Here is a 21300-nt window from a genome sequence, read left to right as displayed (position 1 = left end):
ATTCACAAGCTAGAGCTCAGGAGGTGGGGTTGGCGTTATCCACAGAAAAGAACACGGCTCGCCCAAAAGCTGCATCGTCCCTTGACTGTTGTGTAATTGCACAGTGTGATGTAAATGTATGTATCGAGGACCACGTAGCTGCCCTGCAAATTTCCTGAATAGGGACTTGTGCCAGGAATGCCGCAGAGGAGGCCTGGGCCCTGGCAGAGTCAGCGGTTACCTGCAGAGTGGGCTCCTTTGCCAGGGTATAGCACTCCCTAATGCAGGACGTTATCCATGACGATATGCGTTGAGAGAATACCAGGAGGCCCTTCATTCTGTCCACCACGGCTTCAAAGAGTTGGACGGACTTCTGGAACGACTTTGTTCTCTCTATGTAGAAGGCTAAGGCCCTACGCACGTCCAGTGCGTGCAGCCTGCGCTCCCTATCAGAGGAGTGTGGCTTGGGATAAAACACTGGGAGGAAGATGTCCTGGGTCATGTGAAAATGGGAGATGACCTTCGGGAGAAAAGCCAGATGAGGCCTGAGCTGGACCTTATCCTTATGAAAAGCTGTGTAAGGGGGCTCAGGCGTGAGGGCCCTGAGCTCCGAAACCCATCGAGCCAAGGTAATTGCCACGAGGAACGCAACCTTGAATGAGAGATCTAACATGGAGCAGGTGGCCAGAGGTTCAAATGGCGTGCCTGTAAGCCTGGAGAGGACTAAATTGAGGTCCCAGGCAGGGACAGGCTGACTTGTGTGTGGAAAGAGCCTGTCCAAACCCTTGAGAAAACGACTGACCATAGGGTTTGCAAAGACCGAGAGACCATCTGAGCCTGGATGGAAGGCGGAGATAGCGGCCAAGTGGACCCTTATTGATGATTAGGACAAGTCTTGATGCTTTAGGTGAAGGAGGTAGTCCAGTATAAACGGTATGGAGGCGAGGAGCGGTGACTGACTATGTTGCTCTGCCCAGATGGAAAACCTTTTCCACTTGGCCAGGTAAGTAGCCCTGGTGGAGGGCTTTCTACTACCCAGGAGGACTTGTCTGACCTGGTCCAAACAAGACAGCTCTGTGGCACTTAGCCATGGAGCATCCAGGCCGTAAGGTGGAGTGACTCCAGATTCAGGTGCCGGAGTCGGCCCTGGTCCTGAGTGATCAGGTAAGGGACCAGCGGTAAGGTGAGTGGGGCCGCTATGAACATTTCCAGGAGCGAGGTGAACCAGTGCTGATGCGGCCACGCCGGCGCTATTAGCATGACTCGGGCCCAGTCCCTGCGGATCTTGAGGAGCACCCTGTGGACTAGAGGGATGGGTGGGAAAGCATATAGCAAGCAGACCTCCCATGAAAGAAGGAAGGTGTCCCCGATGGACCCCGAGCCATGGTTTCTGAGGGAACAAAGTGTCTGACATTTCCTGTTGCCCAGTGTGGCGAACAGGTCTATCTGGGAAGAGCCCCAGAACCGGAAGATTGAGCTCACCAAGTCTGGCCGAAGGGACCACTTGTGGCCATTGAAGGTCCGGCTGAGGCTGTCGGCCAGTGTGTTTCGCACCCCTGGGAGGTATGAAGCCTGCAGGTGGATCGAGTGCTTTATGCAGAAATCCCACAGCGCAAGGGCTTCTCGGCACAGGGGAGAGGAGCGTGCACCCCCGTTTCTTGATATAAAACATCGTCAAGGTGTTGTCCGTGAGGATTGAAACACATGTGCCCGTTATGTGTGTTTTGAAAGCGTAGCAGGCCAGACACACTGCCCTCAGCTCTTTGACATTGATATGAAGAGTGACGTCCACCGGAGACCAGAGGCCTTGGGTCTTGAGGTCCCCTTGAGGCTCTCCCAATCCAGATCCGAGGTGTCTGACACCAAGGTGAGCGAGGGCTGGCAAAAGGCACCCCTGCGCAAACCATTCAAGGGTCAAGCCAGTACCAGGTGGGGCAGGGTTACGACCCTGTCCAACGCATCTCTGGCTGGTCAGTACACCAACGCCAACCAAGACTGGAGTGGGCGCAGCCTTAGCCTAGCATGCTGCACCACGTATGTGCAGGAGGCCATGTGTCCCAGCAGCTTTAGACAGTTTCTTGCCGACGTTGTGGGGAACCGTCTGAGGCTCTGTATGATGTCCTTAAGTGAGTGAAACCTGGCCTCCAGGAGGTATGCCCTGGCTTGGGTAGAGTCCAGGACCGCGCCTATGCACTGGGGACAGAGTAGATTTCTCCTCATTCAGGAGGAGACCTAAGTCGAGGAAGGTCCTCCTTATAAACTCGACCTGAGCCTCCACCTGGTCTCTCGAGCGACCTTTGATCAGCCACTCGTTGAGGTATGTAAAAACCTGCAACTGGCACTTGTGCAGGAAAGCCACGACGACGGCCATGCATTTTGTGAATATTCGGGGGGCAGTTGACTGTCCGAACGGGAGGACGGCAAACTGGTAGTGGCCTCTGTTCACCACAAATCTGAGGTAGTGTCTGTGATGTGGGACTATTGCGATATGAAAATACGCGTCCTTCAAGTCGAGGGTGGCGTACCAGTCTCCTGGATCCAGTGAGGGGATAATGGAGGTTAGTGAGACCATGCGAAACTTGAGTTTCTTTACGTACTTGTTGAGCTGTCGCAGGTCCAGTATGGGCTGAGGCCCCTCTTGGCCTTCGGTATGAGGAAATACCGGGAGTAGAAACCCTTGCCCCTTAGCTCCTGAGGAGCCTCCTCCTCTGCCCCTACCGAGAGGAGGGACTGCGCCTCTTGAATTAGAAGCTGCTCGTGAGAGGGGTCCCTGAAGAGGGTCGGGGAAGGGGGTTGAGGGGGATACAGAATTGGATGGAATATCCCCTCTCTACCACGCAGAGCGCCCATCGGTCTGAAGTAATTCGAGATCAGGCACGGTAAAAAGGGGATAGATGGGACGAGAAAGTAAGATGGGAAGGATCCAAAAGTCGTACTGGCAAGCCGTCCTCAACCGTACCCTCAAAAGGGTGGCCTAGAGCCTGTTGGGACCCTGGGCTGGCCCGAGCTTTGTCCAGAGGGAGGGCATTACCTCCTCTGAGTGCTCCTGTTCTGCCTTCGCGGAGCGGCCTGGCGGTTTTGGGGTTGGTAAGAACGAGGGGCAGGTTGAGGCCTAAAATGTCTGCACTGGGTAGCAGGCGTGTGAAGCCCCAGCGAATGAAGGGTAGCCCTCAAGTCCTTCAAACTGTGAAGTCTCTTATCCATCTTCTCGGAGAAGAGAGCTACACCCTCGAAGGGAAGGTCTTGAATGGTCTGCTGGATCTCGTGGGGAAGACCAGAGACCTGTAGTCAGGAGCCTCTCCTCATAACCACCCATGTGGCCAAAGTGGGGGAGGCCGCATCCGCCAGATCCAAGGCTGCTTGGAAAGATGCTCGGGAGACCAGTTTCTCCTCCTCCACAAGTGCAGACAACTCCCCCCCAAGCTTCTTGGGGCAGAAGTTCTGTAAACTTAGCCATAGATGAGCAGGTGTTATGCCCATAGCGGCTTACTATGGCCTGCTGATTGGCTATACGAAGTTGCAGGCCTGCTGTCAAGTAGACCTTCCGGCCAAACAGGTCCAGTTTCTTGGCATCCCTGTTTTTAGGGGTGGATCCTTGAAACCCTTGACATTCTCTCTGATTGGCCGCGTCGACCACCAAAGAGTCCAGAGGAGGGTGGGTGTAAAGATGTTCATACCCTCTAGAGGGAACGAAGTAGCAGCGCTCGGATTTCTTGGCCGTAGGTGCCAGAGAAGCAGGAGTTTGTCACAAGTTCTTAGATGCTTCGGTTATCGACTTGATAAATGGCATTGCAACTCTGGAAGGGCTGGAGGGAGCCAGGATGTCTATGACAGGGTCTTAATCCTCTTCCACCTCCTCTGCCTGAATCCCCAGGCTTTGGGCGGCCCACCTTAAAAGCTGTTGAAGAACCCGGTTGTCCTCCAAAGCTGGGGCCGTCAAAGTCCCCATGACCACTTCATCAGGTGAGGACGAGGAAGAGAGAACAAGAGGTGGGCCCAGTTCACTGCCTTCGGCCCCTGCAGGGTCCCTCGGCACGCAGTACTCGGGCTGTGGAGCTGATACTGATGAAGAACTCTGCACTGCAGCTGGTGCCGGGGCAGATAAATCCAGCGGGACCAAGACCGTCAGGGTCGGTAGGGAGGGAGCTGAGGCTTGCCATCACATGGAGAGCTGGTGCCGGAGCTGGCTGAGGTATCGGTGCCGAAACCATGTGAGTCGGTGAGGCCACTCCGCCCGAGGGCGGCGCGGTCATCAGCGGTGCCAGCACTGACTGTGGCATGAACGACACCAAGAACACCGACACCGTTCTGGAGCGCGGACCATGGACTTGACCTTGGCTCTGATGGTACACCCAGGGGGTCCAGAAGGGCCACCGAGCAGGTGGTTGCCACTGTTGCTACCACGGTGCTGGGTATGGTTGGTGACTGCCCCGGGACCTGGACCTTCTGCTCCGCGATCTGCTAGATCGAGCTGAGTCTACCTCCGACTCCAAGGTCTCCGAATAAGATGACCACAGAGGAGCAGTCCCCTGGGTCGCCAACGAACAACAACTCAATTCCCAGGAGCGGTGCACTTCCTGCATCTGTGCAGGCGGTGCCGGAGATGGAGAATGACGGGCCATCATGGTTGGCTTACCCCTGGAGTGGAACAGGGCGCATGTGGTCACCAAAGATTTGTCCCTCCTTTGGGGGGAGGACGGCACCGGGAGGCACATCAGGTCCGTTGCCGCCTCGAACGCCTCCAGCGTTGATGGTGGTTGTATGTCCACCAGATGGTCCGGGGACCGAGGAGGGTTTGGACTCGACTGGACCCCGGCCGGGGCAGGAGTCGACAAAACCCTGGGTGGAAGCGAGGCAGAGGCCGTTTGTCCCGAGCCACTCGCAGACAGCGCTGGCCCCTTAGGCTTCAAGGGAGGTGATCGGTCCCTCTCCGGCCTCCTCTTCTTTACCGGCACCGGAGAAGGAGAATGGTGCTGAACTGAGGCCGACGCCCTAGGGCCCGAGTAGTGGTGGTGCCGGTGGGCTTTAGAGTCCTTAGCCAGGCCCGTTTTGGCACTGTTTGCACCAAAGCGCTGCGCACCGAAGAGGACATGCTCAGTGCAGGGTCGTTGGGTCCCTGGTCAGATTGCGGTCTCAGAGCCGCCTCCATGAGCAGGAGTTTTAGTCTCTGCTCTCTGTCCTTAAGGGTTCTTGGGCGGAAACCCTTGCAAACACTTGTCCTTTTGGTGAGTCTCACCAAAGCACCGCAGGCAAGACAAGTGAGGATCACTCTTGGGCATAAACTTTCCACAGTACTCACAGAGTTTAAACCCCAGAGACCTGGGCATACTCCCGAAGGGGAAACGAACTATCTAACAAACCACTACTAACTATATGAAAAGTACAACTATAGAGAATAACTGTTTACACTAAGAACAAAGACACTGCTAAGGCGCTTGCTGTAAGAGCGAGCAAAGTTCCAGCTAGCCATCACAGGCGGTAAGAAGGAACTGAGGGGGGGGGTCAGTGGGGCCCGATATTGGGCACCATGAAGGTGCCATTCCAGGGGGTGCCCAGGCAGACCCTACGGACGCTGCTAGGGGAAAAATCTTCCAGCTGTCTTGCACGTGGCGTGCGCACACCTACTTGTAATGGACATGAACAATCACTCAAAGAAGAACTCACACATGCCACTGGGAAGAGGGGGGAGAATGCTTTTTATGAGTACTAATTCACTATCATACCCGGTTCTCCATATCACATGCCTCCAGAAGCCAGAGAGGAACAACGCTACAGGCAATTAGCATGGAGAGCAACAGGACAAAGAGAGAAGCAGCTCCTGACACAGCTCAGTGGCTTTCGCTGGAGGAGGAAGGGCAGTCCTGTTCCAAACTGGATTAGCCTAGCCCATTGTGCCCTAATACCACCCTCAGCACAAACATTGCTGTCAAAAGTCAGATAGTTCACCTCTGGAGAGATTTAACTGCTTGCAATGACAGTGCCATAAGACTTACTTGGGGGGGGGGTGACCACTCTGAATGGAGCCAAGGAACACTTTGTTGCATGCCAATCTTTGCAAGTCTTCACACAAGGGAAACCTTTCACTCTCCATCAGGGAGCTGAAGGACTGATAAAGACTCATTACCCAATACCTGTAAGGGAAATCTCATGGCTATCAGAAAGAAAAGGAGTACTTGTGGCACCTTAGAGACTAACAAATTTATTTGTTAGTCTCTAAGATGCCACAAGTACTCCTTTTCTTTTTGCGAATACAGACTAACACGGCTGCTACTCTGAAACATGGCATCAGAGCTGTTAAAGGGATAAACCTGTCCAATTAAATCCCCTCTGCATGCATGATATATGCTAGACGCAGATTGAGCCCGAGACAACTCCCAGTGGAACAGAACCAGACAGTACACACCAGGGCTAAGAGCATCAGAGGATGAGCTGCCAACCTTACAAGCACCCTGACCAACCAGCTACCATCCCTGGAAAGCCCCCTAATGCAAGGTTCTATAACAACGCACCACACTCCTACTATGCCTTCCCTCCCAAGATTCAAAACACTTTATAAGCATTAATTGCACTACCATGCAAAGCATATGAGTAATGATATGCTGATGGGGAGACTGAGGCACAAAAAGTTAAGTACGTTGCCCAATTTCTCCAAGTCTCTTGTGTGAAGCCAGGTCCCCAGATGCCTGGTCACATGCTGACACCATTAAGATGCTGGCCCCTTTCTCATGCACTGCACAGCCGGTGCTCTCAAGCACCATCTTTGGAACTGGAGCCAGGGGAGAAGGGAAACATATTCCTCAGTAATAGAAGCTCCTACAGCAACACTCCCAGGAAATCTCTTCAATGAGACCTGCAACAGTGTTTAAAATAAAAATACACCTCTAGAGCTTTGCTCCTGCTGCTTGTGTTTTGCCTTAGGGTGATGTGGAAGGCCACGCCTGATCTTCCCTGCCTTTGCTGAAGGACAATTTGGGGATCTTCTAGGATGTACACAGTGAGCTCTTGCATCTTAACTGAAGGGACAGGAACGTTGAATCTTTACCAAAGATGTCCTTTCACCAGAGCATTCATCAAGCATTAGAGATAAGTAGGTGTTAACTAAACCCAGGGTTCATCCACACAGGTCAGCAGCTGGTGAGACGGAAAGTGAAAACAAGCATGGAATTGTGATGGGGGAGAAAGGAGAGAGAATAAGCTCACAGGAATTGGAAAGAGCACAGGACCCATTTAACAGGCTGCTCCTGGGCAGCGCCGACTACAACACCTCACTCACGGGGCTACAGGAAACAACAAACAGATCTCCACCATAAGGCAGCTTAAACTTTTCTACTTTGTCACCAGAATTTGTGCAGACAGAGAAATACAGCCTCAACTGCCCACCCTTCAGGCCTGTGCAAAGACCCTGGGCAGGCAGTCCAACGGGTGGAGAGAGAGAGAGGCTAGCTTCAGCACCGAACTCCGCCCCCAGCGTCTTGCCCCCAGGGGTTCAGATCTAAGAACTATCAGGCAGAGTGACCCAGCTGAACCCAGCTGCCAGGCTGGATTGTGAAGAAACAGGCAATTGCTAAAGGAGCTGGGACCTGGACGTCCTAGGGTCTGTTGGTTCTGGTCTCCAACTCCCATTCCCAGCATTCCAGGTTATCCATACTCCCTGATGTTGTTTATCTGTATCTTATTTTATTGTATCAGATAGACCCCTTTCAGAGAAGAAGAAAGAACACCAACACAGCCAGGACTGTTGAGGCAAGTCACAGTGTATAAATAACTCAGCATAGCCCACAGTAAGCAATGGGATGTATAGCTATCATGAGGCAAAGCAAATCATCTGTGGCTAAACCTCTGAAATGGGAACCAATCAGCAGTCGAATTAGCCTTCAGAGGTCTGCATGGGAAAAGCCCAAAATGAAACCCAGAAGCGAAGCTTTCCATCCCGCCCCTAACACCTAAGAATGTGGGGAAAGTTCAGATCCAGATACTAACTCCACACACAGCTCCTATCCCTTGCTGATTACAAGAAAAAAAAGCAGTCATGGGACATTCATGGCCCTGCGGGGAGACAATGCCCTCTTTTACCACACTGAGTCCAGCGGAGCTAATCCGCAACAGTGATTTTTCCACTTGTGTTTGACTTTAGTTACAGAGACATGCTCCGAGAAACTGCTCAGCAAACAGAGAAAAGGACACTGCTGCCACAGCCCTGGGACCAGATTCTCATCTCCCCTACACTGGGATCAGCTGGGATAACACCATGGTATTCAGGGGGAGCGTGACATGGTGGGAATTGGGCACATTGAGTTCCAGAAGCTCCCGCCCATGGAAAGCGCAGCCTCCCATGTTTCAGGGAGTGACTCTGGCAAAAGGATCATGTCTATTGCTGCAATTAAGAAATATTTCCCCAGTGCCACTTAACACCTCTGGAAAATGTCAGTGGCGTATCAGCTGTTTGCACTGATGCTTTCTGAAATCCGACATCAGCTCAAACCACAACCCCTGCTGCCCTCCTCCCTTTGCTGTGCTGCAGCTTGGCATTTACAGAGCTGGTTAGGAAGAGAGTCTGGGCTGAGTGGAGCACATCAGTGGCACACAGCCGCAGTGAGCAGGTGGAAGAAGCCATGAAAGTGGCATGCACAGCTTAACACGAAGCAATTACTACTCCGATCTGCACATCCAGGTAGCAAGCAAAAGCACATGCAGGAAATAGCAAACCTCTGCCTTAACTGTTGTGCTGGGTCCCTTCCTTCCCAGTCTGCCATGGTCATCAGCTCCTCCTGACCCCAGGGCACTTGCCACCCTGGAGAGTGGCTAATCATGGGCATGGGAAGTAATACACAACAGGCCCAGAAGGGAGGGAGAAGAATCCAGCAGCAATACCACTGAAGGAGATTACACTTCCAAGAAGTAGAACCACCCAAATTTATCCACAGCCAATAATAAAAAAAAAAATCAGATCCATTTAGTCAAGTTTATTTTTCTCCCAAACTCTTCTGCAGGCAGCGATTACACAGCAGCAGCACCATTATAATACAGTACACCTAGGCAGCATCTCCTGTACTTGTGCAATACACAAAGCAGCACGAGGATTTCAGAAAGAGCAACAATGCAGACGTGGGGAAGGGGGACCCAGCTTCCCCCTCCCCCCATCTCTCCTTCTATAAAATCTGCTGTCTCCGGGGTCCTCATCAATCATGGATTCCCTTGGGGCTCCCTGACTCACACAAGTCACCCCACTGACTTGAGCAGGGCTTCCTGTTTGAGTGGCAACAGCAAGATCCAGCCTTTGGCCCTGTGCATCAGAGGCCACTGCAGCTGCAGCCTGGAACACCCGAGCCTGTTTGCTGACACTGGATTCTTCACTGCCACCTCATCTGTGTGCAACTAGCACTTTCTGCCCCGCCCAGCAAGCACCTGAACACAGCGGGTTGGTGCTCTCCAGAGATGGGCGGGGCGCAATAGAAACATGTTAACTCAGGTTAAAAAACCACCACCAGTGAATGGAGCAGGGAGGGAGGCAATGCCAGCCAGCCCTCTCCTTCCAGCCAGGCACTCACTGCCTTCCGCAGGCATTCAGAATGCCAGGCTCATGAAGATGGAGGCTACGTTGCTTTTTTCTTATTTCCAGCTCACCCTCCCTTCCTGGAGCCTGGGGAAGCAGGGAGCAGCAGAGCGATGGCCACGGAGTTCGGGAGCACAGTGCTGGCTTCTACAGTGACTCAGAACATATGAAGGGGGCATTTCTCTCCCTCTATGGTTCCAGCAAAGGGCGGTGTGGGGAGGGAGTAGTGCTGAGGTTTGGGTTGGGAGAGAGGAGAATATACAGGGGGTGCGGGCTGTGACTTTTGAACAATGGGGTGGGGAGACAGCAGCCATGGGAGGGGCTTCTCATCACTGGAGGCCCTGTCTGCCTTTCCCTACCTGGGCCAGAGCAGACACGAAGGGGAGGACGTAGCAGTAGCGGCTAACGCTGGGGGGACTGGTAAGTAAATCCTGCAGAAGCTGTACTGGAGGCGGGCTGAGGCCTAACACTGAGCTCTGGTAACTTCACTAGAGCTGTACGTAAAGCCTCAGAACAAGCGCCCAAAGCACAATACATAATAAACAGGTCAGTTCCCTTGACAAATTCCCCGAAGGCAGCCCATGGCACAACTCTTCCTGCAAGCGCACAGACGTGGGAAGGGACTTGAGTGACAGAAGGGGGGAAAAGAGGGGAGACCTGGGAAAAAAAACAGCCACAGAAGAAGAGAATCCCAAGAAAAAAATAAGTTTGGTAAATGACTGACAAGAGACGCAGAGAAATTCTGGACTCAAGAACTTGTCAAGCCATGAGCAAAGCAACTGTAATTCCCAACAGAAGGGTCAAAGGTGCAGTTGGGGCATAACTGGGATATTAACTCACCATCATTTGGCAGTTGCTGACACCTTGACCCTTTTGCAAAGGTTTGGGGGGGGGGTGATATTTCCTGGGTAGAACCAGGGCAACTGTTGGTCCAGGCCAAAAAGCACCACAGAAGTTTGAATTTGATGCAGGAAGGCAATCAGAGCCATCCATATTTTTTCCCTATAACTGATCTGATGTGACACACTGGCTAAGTATGTTGTGTCCTCTAGTGTCAGTCAACTAGGATACAAGCCTACTACAGCTACTAGCAGAGTTACTCTATTAGCTCCAGGTAGAGGGCTGTGCTTTTGGGATTGAAGGCCAAGGATTCCATCCCTGCTGATGACACCAGGAAGCAAGTGGAATGGTGATTGTAGGGCCTAAGAAAGGATACAATAAAGAGAGTTAACACAGGGCTGGTTGGTGTGAAAGGGGCTTCCCCTGGACAACAGGCACTGGGGACAGAGGCAGCTCCATACTGATTTCATGCTTATGGCTGGAGAGCAGGGTAGGCCAGCAAGAAGTCTCCTGGTATCTGGCGGAGTGCACTAACCCCACAGGCCTCGTGGGAACAAGAAAGGAGTGTTGCAGAGAGATCCTGCTAGGAATTTTTCCTGTCTCATGAGGAAACAGACAGAATGGTCCAGTGTAGAGAGGAAGAGCAGTAGCTAAGTGCCCAGCCTTGCAGCTCTGCTTTACTGAGAGAAGCAATCACTCTCCTTCCCCCACATTACTCTGAAATGCACACAGGAAATAAGAATGCCTGTGATCGCCACACCCCTGCTGCAGCCATAAGGCTGTGTTAAGCCACTGCCACCAAAAGTCAGCACCAAGTGTGGTTTCTTGTGTTTAATTTTTGTTTCTATAGGGGAAGCAGGGGGGACTGTAAATATTATTAATAAACACTCTGGACACAACTTAACTTCCTTTAATCAGGATGCATTAATGTTTTGCTTTGAAACTGGGAACAGCAGGCTCTTTGATGAATAGGCTGAATCATCGTCTAATTTGAATGTGACTCCTATGCAGTGCCTGTGCAGCGTGCTGAAAGGCTAGCTAGTATCTTCCTCCAGAAACCCTGCTCACTGAGAGACGTCCTACACCTCCTACAGCAACAATACAAAGTGGGGAGGGGACTTCTTTTCCAGCGGTGGAAGCATACAGGTGCCACAAAAATTGTGCTACATAAGGCCTGATGCCCCCTCCCACTCTCACTGATACACGTCAGTCACACTTGACTCAGCTGCTGAAAAAAACATTTAAGGAAAATCATCATTGCTCCTAACCAATTTATTTGAGCATGAGCTTTCGTGAGCTACAGCTCACTTCATCAGATGTTTACCGTGGAAACTGCAGCAGACTTTATATACACACAGAAATCATGAAACAATACCTCCTCCCACCCCACTGTCCTGCTGGTAATAGCTTATCTAAAGTGATCAACAGGTGGGCCATTTCCAGCACAAATCCAGGTTTTCTCACCCTCCACCCCCCCACACAAATTCACTCTCCTGCTGGTGCTAGCCCATCCAAAGTGACAACTCTTTACATAATCAAGTCGGGCTATTTCCTGCATAGATCAAGGTTTTCTCACATCCCCCCCACCCCCATACACACACAAACTCACTCTCCTGCTGGTAATAGCTCATCTAAACTGACTATTCTCCAGGTTTAAATCCAAGTTAAACCAGAACATCTGGGGGGGGGGGTAGGAAAAAACGAGAGGAAACAGGCTACCTTGCATAATGACTTAGCCACTCCCAGTCTCTATTTAAGCCTAAATTAATAGTATCCAATTTGCAAATGAATTCCAATTCAGCAGTTTCTCGCTGGAGTCTGGATTTGAAGTTTTTTTGTTTTAAGATAGCGACCTTCATGTCTGTGATTGCGTGACCAGAGAGATTGAAGTGTTCTCCGACTGGTTTATGAATGTTATAATTCTTGACATCTGATTTGTGTCCATTTATTCTTTTACGTAGAGACTGTCCAGTTTGACCAATGTACATGGCAGAGGGGCATTGCTGGCACATGATGGCATAGATCACATTGGTGGATGTGCAGGTGAACGAGCCTCTGATAGTGTGGCTGATGTTATTAGGCCCTGTGATGGTGTCCTTACCCATAACTATTTCACATTTGGGGACAATGTATACCTTCAGATCAGCGGCACTGCTATGGGTACCCGCATGGCCCCACAGTATGCCAACATTTTTATGGCTGATTTAGAACAACGCTTCCTCAGCTCTCGTCCCCTAAAGCCCCTACTCTACTTGCGCTATATTGATGACATCTTCATCATCTGGACCCATGGAAAAGAAGCCCTTGAGGAATTCCACCATGATTTCAACAATTTCCATCCCACCACCAACCTCAGCCTGGTCCAGTCCACACAAGAGATCCACTTCCTGGACACTACAGTGCTAATAAACAATGGCCACATAAACACCACCCTATACCGTAAACCTACTGACCGCTATTCCTACCTGCATGCCTCCAGCTTTCACCCTGACCACACCACACGATCCATCGTCTACAGCCAAGCTCTGCGATACAACCGCATTTGCTCCAACCCCTCAGACAGAGACAAACACCTACAAGATCTCTGTCAAGCTTTCTTACAACTACAATACCCACCTGCAGAAGTAAAGAAACAGATTGATAGAGCCAGAAGAGTTCCCAGAAGTTACCTACTACAGGACAGGCCTAACAAAGAAAATAACAGAACGCCACTAGCCGTCACCTTCAGCCCCCAACTAAAACCCCTCCAACGCATTATTAAGGATCTACAACCTATCCTAAAGGATGACCCAACACTCTCACAAGTCTTGTGAGACAGGCCAGTCCTTGCCTACAGACAGCCCCGCAACCTGAAGCAAATACTCACCAACAACCACATACCACACAACAGAACCACTAACCCAGGAACTTATCCTTGCAACAAAGCCCGTTGCCAATTGTGCCCACATATCTATTCAGGGGACACCATCACAGGGCCTAATAACATCAGCCACACTATCAGAGGCTCGTTCACCTGCACATCCACCAATGTGATCTATGCCATCATGTGCCAGCAATGCCCCTCTGCCATGTACATTGGTCAAACTGGACAGTCTCTACGTAAAAGAATAAATGGACACAAATCAGATGTCAAGAATTATAACATTCATAAACCAGTCGGAGAACACTTCAATCTCTCTGGTCACGCAATCACAGACATGAAGGTCGCTATCTTAAAACAAAAAAACTTCAAATCCAGACTCCAGCGAGAAACTGCTGAATTGGAATTCATTTGCAAATTGGATACTATTAATTTAGGCTTAAATAGAGACTGGGAGTGGCTAAGTCATTATGCAAGGTAGCCTGTTTCCTCTCGTTTTTTCCTACCCCCCCCCCCAGATGTTCTGGTTTAACTTGGATTTAAACCTGGAGAATAGTCAGTTTAGATGAGCTATTACCAGCAGGAGAGTGAGTTTGTGTGTGTATGGGGGTGGGGGGATGTGAGAAAACCTTGATCTATGCAGGAAATAGCCCGACTTGATTATGTAAAGAGTTGTCACTTTGGATGGGCTAGCACCAGCAGGAGAGTGAATTTGTGTGGGGGGGTGGAGGGTGAGAAAACCTGGATTTGTGCTGGAAATGGCCCACCTGTTGATCACTTTAGATAAGCTATTACCAGCAGGACAGTGGGGTGGGAGGAGGTATTGTTTCATGATTTCTGTGTGTATATAAAGTCTGCTGCAGTTTCCACGGTAAACATCTGATGAAGTGAGCTGTAGCTCACGAAAGCTCATGCTCAAATAAATTGGTTAGTCTCTAAGGTGCCACAAGTACTCCTTTTCTTTTTGCGAATACAGACTAACACGGCTGTTCCTCTGAAACCTATCATTGCTCCTATGAGTCACGGGGGGAAGAGAAATGTCTCAGAGAGATGATTCAACTGGAAGGAGAGCGCAGGCAGAAGAAAACATAGGTTGGAGAGGAAGAAAAACTTCCTGGTAGGGAGAAGCTGCGTTAGGTTTTGTCTACACTAGCACTTTTGTCAGCAAAATTTTTGTCCATCGGGGTGTGGACAGTGCTATGTCCATGGGAGACCTTACAGTGGCACAGCTGTAGTGGTACAGCTGCGTCAATGTAAGGTCTGTAGGGTAGACACAGCCTTAGGCTGTGGCAGAGGCTCCCAAAGGAAGTGGAGGGAGAGCTTTGGCTTAGATCCTGGCCCCTTTGGCACTGTACAGTCCCTCTCCCTGCCAGTGCAGGACTGAAGGAGCCAAAAAGGTTTCCCCCATCCCTAGATTCTATTGCCTATCACCAATCTGGGAGGAGAGACCAGGAGCACCTACTAAAATGTTATAATTGAGGTGTATGGACATTCAAACCGGCTTGATGAGAGATGAACCACCCAGGGTCTCATTCTGAAAATGCATGCTTCATAAGATTCTCTCAGCCCTGGATAAATACGAGTCACCTCACCATGCTAGGCTACTGAATTGGGGGCTCTTATCACAGACTGGCCAACGCCAGAGATAGAATCAAGCTGGAAGACAACTGAGATTAAGTCCATCTGGCACCACATGGGCCGCATCTTGCCTGACCTTAGGAACAGGAGATGCACAGCCGCCTTTCAGAACTGCCTGTGAACCAGAACAGGGGACAGGAAGGAGGCAGTGACTGACCCCATAGATATATTTACACTGTGCTGTAAAGCTCCCAGCACCATTCCCTGTTATAAGCAATTCCCCGGGGAGTTCTATCCTATTCTACTCTTATTCCACGCTCATCACAGTAGGATCTGAGCATCTTCCACCAGTGCATTAAGCATCAGGACTAACACTGTCACAGGCTTAGAAATAGGCCTTGCACTTTGAGCAGAAGTGAGGATTGGGATGGAGCAAGAAATGTGTCATTAGACAGATGGAGGTGGAAAGACTGGGATACTTCATGCATCACGGCACAAAAGCAAATAAATTAAAAAAAAACCAATTTGGGGTGGTCCTTAGTTGCTGTAGGAGTTCATTCCACAGTCTGGGACTGGCCCCCAAGAAAGCTCTGTCTCTTGTTCTCTTATTAAGGCACAGAGACTTTGTATTTAACATTACATAACACAGCAATGAAAGCCTGCTCCAAACAGCTACGGCATGGTCTTTCCCTGCAGTCCAGCCCCCCTCCTACCAAGACGAAGGGTGACCTTTGATCTCTCCATCTGCACCCGCACATCCTTGCACGACATCTCACCCATCGCCCCTTGTTAACTCAGTTGCATGCCTTGTTAGGCCAGTGTTGCCACTTGAACTGTGTTCCCAGGTGCAGAACTTCACCACACACAAAGTTTCATAAAATCAAGCACTCCAGAGGAAGCGACAGTTCCAGTAAATGAAACAGCTTTATGGCAGCGCGATCAGGTTATCTTACTCCAGCACTAATGAAATGAGCTCACTCAAAGAGAAAATGACACAAAATGGGAAGTGAGATTGGAAACTTAAACAGATGCCCAAGGGGACAACTCACATGCTTATATCATAGGCTATGCGCACTGTCCATCCGGGCCATCGGACACAGGCATGCAAGCATTTCAGGTTGCAGCCTCTTAAAGAACCAAAGCTATCTCTCGGTAACACTTTTTGTTAGTTGTGCTAAGGAACTGAGGTACTTTCCCCCGTTCAGTAGCTGGGGAGAATACACTGGCAAGGTTCAGAAGCCAACGTCTCTAACTATAGCAGCACATGTAGCAGTTATCCCAAGACTAAGGACGACACTTTACTTGAAAAGTCACCTATGCTGGAGAGTTGCTGAAATTTACCAACCCATGTGCCTTCCACACCCTTTCAGAAATATTCACGTTAAGATATGCAAACCCTAAGAGATGCAGTGCCTAGGAGAGAGCACGTCACCGTGTTCTGCTGGCAAGGTCACACCATTCTGCCAGGATCATCCCTTCCCGCAGACCCCCAACACACCACAAGAGACCAATGAACCAGGCAGGCCCCTTACCTTTAAAGCCCGGACTTTCTTGGCCAACAGGCTCTCAATGTCTCCCGACACTTTCTCCACTAATTTCTTGGGGACGTTCTCCTTGACCTCAAACAGGTTCCTGTTGTCATTGTAGATCTAGTAAGCGGAATAAAAAGAAGAGAGACGGTCACCATTACATAAAGACATGAGAAACACAGATACCCCAGCCCTACAGTGCCAAGGGATTGTACTGCATGGGTAAGATAGGGGCTGTAGGATTTGGAAGTTGGGAGGCTTAGCACGCAAGGAAGGTGTGCACAAGGGTATGGTCTGAAGCTCATCCCTCTGGGTTTTCTAGCTTCCTCTCTTCTCCAGCAGAGACATCAAGGGCCTCTCCCTCCCCAAGGCCTGAGACATCCCAGTGCAATGGCCACCCATCCCTCTGGTGACCCAAATGTGCAATGCAGTCAAGGCCTCCCCAATTTTTTCACCCATTTTTTAGTGTCTAAATGATGTCCCCAGACCCCAGTCACAATCCACACTCCAGATCTTACTTGCCAGACCAGGCAACTGCAAGAAGAGCTCACTGCCATCCCCCAGGGCCAATAGTTCAATAGACACATGGGCTGACAGCAGATGGTACATAGCACCGCTATCCAATGCCAAATCAGCAGGGGGCAGAAGGGAGGTTAGCCAGCCGGATCGGACTGAAATTGGGATAAAACGTAGGACTTCCCCAGTAAACCCAGCATTTGGCCTACCTGCGCTGGAGAAGGGAGAGAGAGAAGTTGCCCAGTGGTGAAGGCAAAAAAAGTCCTGATACAATTAGCTACTCATTTGGGTTTCTAAAGTTTGCAGCCTTACTCCTGCGGCATGCTCTTTCACATGGATGGAAACCACCCTAGCTAAGCACATTCAGCCCTGAGGAAACCCCACTGCATTTCCAGTGGAGCCACTCTGGGGATTGATCTGTCCCACCAGCCAGAAGCTGATGCTAGAACAATCAGTGAAATTGTTAAAAACCACACTGACATGGTCAGCATTAGGCTTCAGAGTTAACAACTCCCATTCATCTCCACAATGAGCGGAGGAGGCTTAAATTATGCAGGAAACATGGGAGATCCCAGCAATCCGTAGGGTGACTAACTTCACTACTGCAGGAGGAAGTTCCATGAATGACAATTTCCAGTACCACTGATAACAGGGTACTGACTTTCATTTCTACCAAAGTACCTACCCCCTGGCCTCTGCCAAAGCCAGCCAAAAAAATGCCCCCACTTTGTGACCTCCCCACATGGCCTCATGCCCTTTGTCCCCACATGGCACGCCATACCTCTTCCCTCTCCTAATTAAGAGGCATCCTCCCACAAGCCTGTAAGCCCTAGGTCTCCCATCAGAGGCATGTTAAACCAGACAGCAGAAAATCACCCAAGTAAATCTGAATCCTTGGAGTTCACAGGCCACAAAGTCAGCATCATTGCTCAGGTGCACTGCTGAGCCTCTCATTCCCCTTGCCCCATGTACAAGGCTGTAGGCTCTTTGGGGTAGGCAATTCTGTCTTCATAGAATATCAGGGTTGGAAGGGACTTCAGAAGGTCATCTAGTCCAACCCCCTGCTTGAAGCAGGACCAATCCCCAACTAAATCATCCCAGTCAGGGCTTTGTCAAGCCTGACCGTAAAAACTTCTTAGGAAGGAGATTCCACCACCTCCCTAGGTAACGCATTCCAGTGTTTCACCACCCTACTAGTGAAAAAGTTTTTCCTAATATCCAACCTAAACCTCCTCCACTGCAACTTGAGACAATTACTCCTTCTTCTGTCATCAGCTACCACTGAGAACACTCTAGAACCATCCTCTTTGGAACCCCCTTTCAGGTAGTTGAAAGCAGCTATCAAATCCCCCCTCATTCTTCTCTTCCGCAGGCTAAACAATCCCAGTTCCCTCAGCCTCTCCTCATAAGTCATGTGTTCCAGTCCCCTAATCATTTTTGTTGCCTTCTGCTGGACTCTTTCCAACTTTTCCACATCCTTCTTGTGGTGTGGGGCCCAAAACTGGACACTGTACTCCAGATGAGGCCTCACCAATGTTGAATAGAGGGCAACGATCATGTCCCTTGATCTGCTGGCAATGCCCCTACATATACAGCCCAAAATGCCATTGGCCTTTTTGGCAACAAGGGCACACTGTTGACTCATATCCAGCTTCTCGTCCACTGTAACCCCTAGGTCCTTTTCTGCAGTACTGCTGCAGAGCCATTTGGTTCCTAGTATGTAGCGGTGCATGGGATTCTTCAGTCCTAAGTGCAGGACTCTGCACTTGTCCTTGGTGAACCTCATCAGATTTCTTTTGGCCCAATCCTCTAATTTGTCTAGGGCCCTCTGTATCCTATCCCTACCCTCCAGCGTATCTACTTCTCCTCTCACTTTAGTGTCATCTGCCAACTTGCTGAGGGTGCAATCCACGCTATCCTCCAGATCATTTATGAAGATATTGAACAAAATCAGCCCCAGGACCGACCCTTGGGGCACTCCACGTGATACTGGCTGCCAACTAGACATGGAGCCATTGATCACTACCCGACAATCTAGCCAACTTTCTATCCATCTTATAGTCCATTCATCCAGCCCATACTTTTTTAACTTGCTGGCAAGAATACTGTGGGAGACCATGTCAAAGGCTTTGCTAAAGTCAAGGAACAACACGTCCATTGCTTTCCCCTCATCCACAGAGCCAGTTATCTCATCATAGAAGGCAATTAGATTAGTCAGGCATGACTTGCCCTTGGTGAATCCATGCTGCCTGTTCCTGATCACTTTCCTCTCCTCTAAGTGCTTCAGAATTGATTCCTTGAGGACCTGCTCCATGATTTTTCCAGGGACTGAGGTGAGGCTGACTGGCCTGTAGTTCCCAGGATCCTCCTTCTTCCCTTTTTTAAAGATGGGCACTACATTAGCCTTTTTCCAGTCGTCCGGGACTTCCCCTGATCGCCATGAGTTTTCAAAGATAATGGCCAATGGCTCTGCAATCACTTCCGCCAACTTCTTTAGCACTCTCGGATGCAGCGCATCTGGTCCTATGGACTTGTGCTTGTCCAGCTTTTCTAAATAGTCCCGAACCACTTCTTTCTCCACGGAGGGCTGGTTACCTCCTCCCTGTGCTGTGGTGCCCAGCGCAGTAGTCTGGGAGCTGACCTTGTTCGTGAAGACAGAGGCAAAAAAAGTATTGAGTACATTAGCTTTTTCCACATCACCCTGCCACAAACCATCTAGCACATTTCGGGTGCTATAGAAACGATCATATGGAGTCTTCGCCTGTAGGGCATCAGTTCAAATCTAGATCTGATCAGTAGCAACAGTGACTATTTGAGGCATGGACTGTTTCTCACTATGTGTCTATATGGCGCCTAGCCCAAACGGGGTCTGACCTGAGATGGTCCTCTGGGCACTATTGTAATCCATCTGAGACGTCTGCGGTGGCTTCTGTGCAACATGCTGGGAGTCTCAGCCCAGGTCCCTCCCCAGCAGACAAAACACATCACAAAAGTTACCAGACCTGGCCCAGTGTTGGCAGCCTCAGTGGAAAGATTAAGGATGGGCTGGGCCAGAAATGGGCTGGGCCTCTTCTCCGTTGAGGGGATAACAATATAACCAGCAGGAGCATTTGTGGTAATGTAGGCCTAGATCAGAGCAATGAAAGCTGGTGCTTCAGGGCATGCGGGAGACAGGATGGTAGTGCTCTCTACACACTGCACTACATCAGGGTTGGGTGAAGTGGGGCTCCACTTCCCAGAAGCTAGTGATGGGGTCAGGATCCCAGCAGATGGGCCAGTGCCCTGATCCAGCATGACAAACACTACGTACTTCTGCAAATTGGCAGGGGGTGAACTGGAGGGAGTTCGCGCTGCCACTGTTCAGGCAGCATTGTGCGTATAAACAGGGGGCTTCGGTCACCAGAGCTACCAGGCTGACACCTTTCACTGGGCACTCTGTTCTCTAAAGAGGCTGGAATGAGAACCCACCCCTGTGCTGTATTCCAGCTCCACCAGCAGAAAACAAAGAACACGATTAATTAATCAGACAAACACCGGCTCCTGCACCAGGCCTAATGAGAGACAACTCCTATAACGGAATATGCCTGATGCTATGATTTAGGGACAGGGAAGGCCACCAAAGTATTACCCTCCTAATGCGATCTTCAAAGTACCCCTACAAAACAGCCCAGCAGAAGGATGCAGACACCAACCCCGTGGAAAAATTACTTTGATATTTCCATCCCCTCCACCCCTTCCCTGAAAAGCTGAGCTGGCGCATCAAGCAGTTTCTCAGTGGACAAGCAGCTCCTGATAACTTGAAGGCAGCTGGAGGTGAATTTGAAGTGTCTGAATACTGAATCCCACCTCCCACCTCCCCCCAGTGGCTGAGACAAATGGTTACAGACACAGAGGCTGCATGTGGTGCTTTCTGAGGCTAAGGAAAAGATGCTGCTTCTCCCCTCGGACAGTCTCTCCAGAGCTCCGTCAGGGTTAGCCCACAGGTTCCAGCCTTGTTTTCTCAGACCCTTGCTGTAATGGTCGTTCTGCCCAATGCCCCATTTCTGATGTGCCCAATTTCTCCTTTCTGTGCTGCTGGTGCATTCCTGACAACAACCACCTCATGCTGACCTTTCATCCAGAAATACCACGCCAGCACAAGGCTCTGCTCCCAGAACTTATGGGAGGGATACTGTCATTCCCAAAAAGTCAGGGTTTCAAGCAAGTTACCCCGGGTGCCAGCTTTCCCTGCAAATGGAGTAACAAACTTCCTCCACCAATGTGCCTGTCAGCTGCATTCTAACTAGCAGGAGCAGCAGGTTGAAATTTGCAAGACTCCCCTATTCTGAGCCTATCATAGAATCATAGAAGATGAGGGTTGGAAGAGACCTCAGGAGGTCATCTAGTCCAACCCGCTGCTGAAAGCAGGACCAATCCCCAACTAAATCATCCCAGCCAGGGCTTTG

The 21300-nt window shown here is 50.4% G+C and overlaps 1 protein-coding gene across 4 annotated transcripts in view; it reads right to left on the bottom strand.

Moving 5' to 3' along the window:
- The window catches only part of CACNA2D2 (calcium voltage-gated channel auxiliary subunit alpha2delta 2), a 588723-nt gene that overhangs the window by 443188 nt on the left and 124235 nt on the right, over positions 1-21300 (bottom strand). For all 4 annotated transcript variants that reach the window (XM_073352554.2, XM_073352555.2, XM_073352560.2 and 1 more), the window contains exon 3: positions 16343-16459. In XM_073352554.2, coding sequence (XP_073208655.1) covers positions 16343-16459 — 117 coding nt within the window. The remainder of the gene's footprint in view (positions 1-16342; positions 16460-21300) is intronic.

Source organism: Lepidochelys kempii, chromosome 7 (assembly GCF_965140285.1).
Source record: "Lepidochelys kempii isolate rLepKem1 chromosome 7, rLepKem1.hap1, whole genome shotgun sequence".
NCBI lineage: Eukaryota > Metazoa > Chordata > Testudines > Cheloniidae > Lepidochelys > Lepidochelys kempii.
This window is presented reverse-complemented; position numbering and strand designations above follow the sequence as displayed.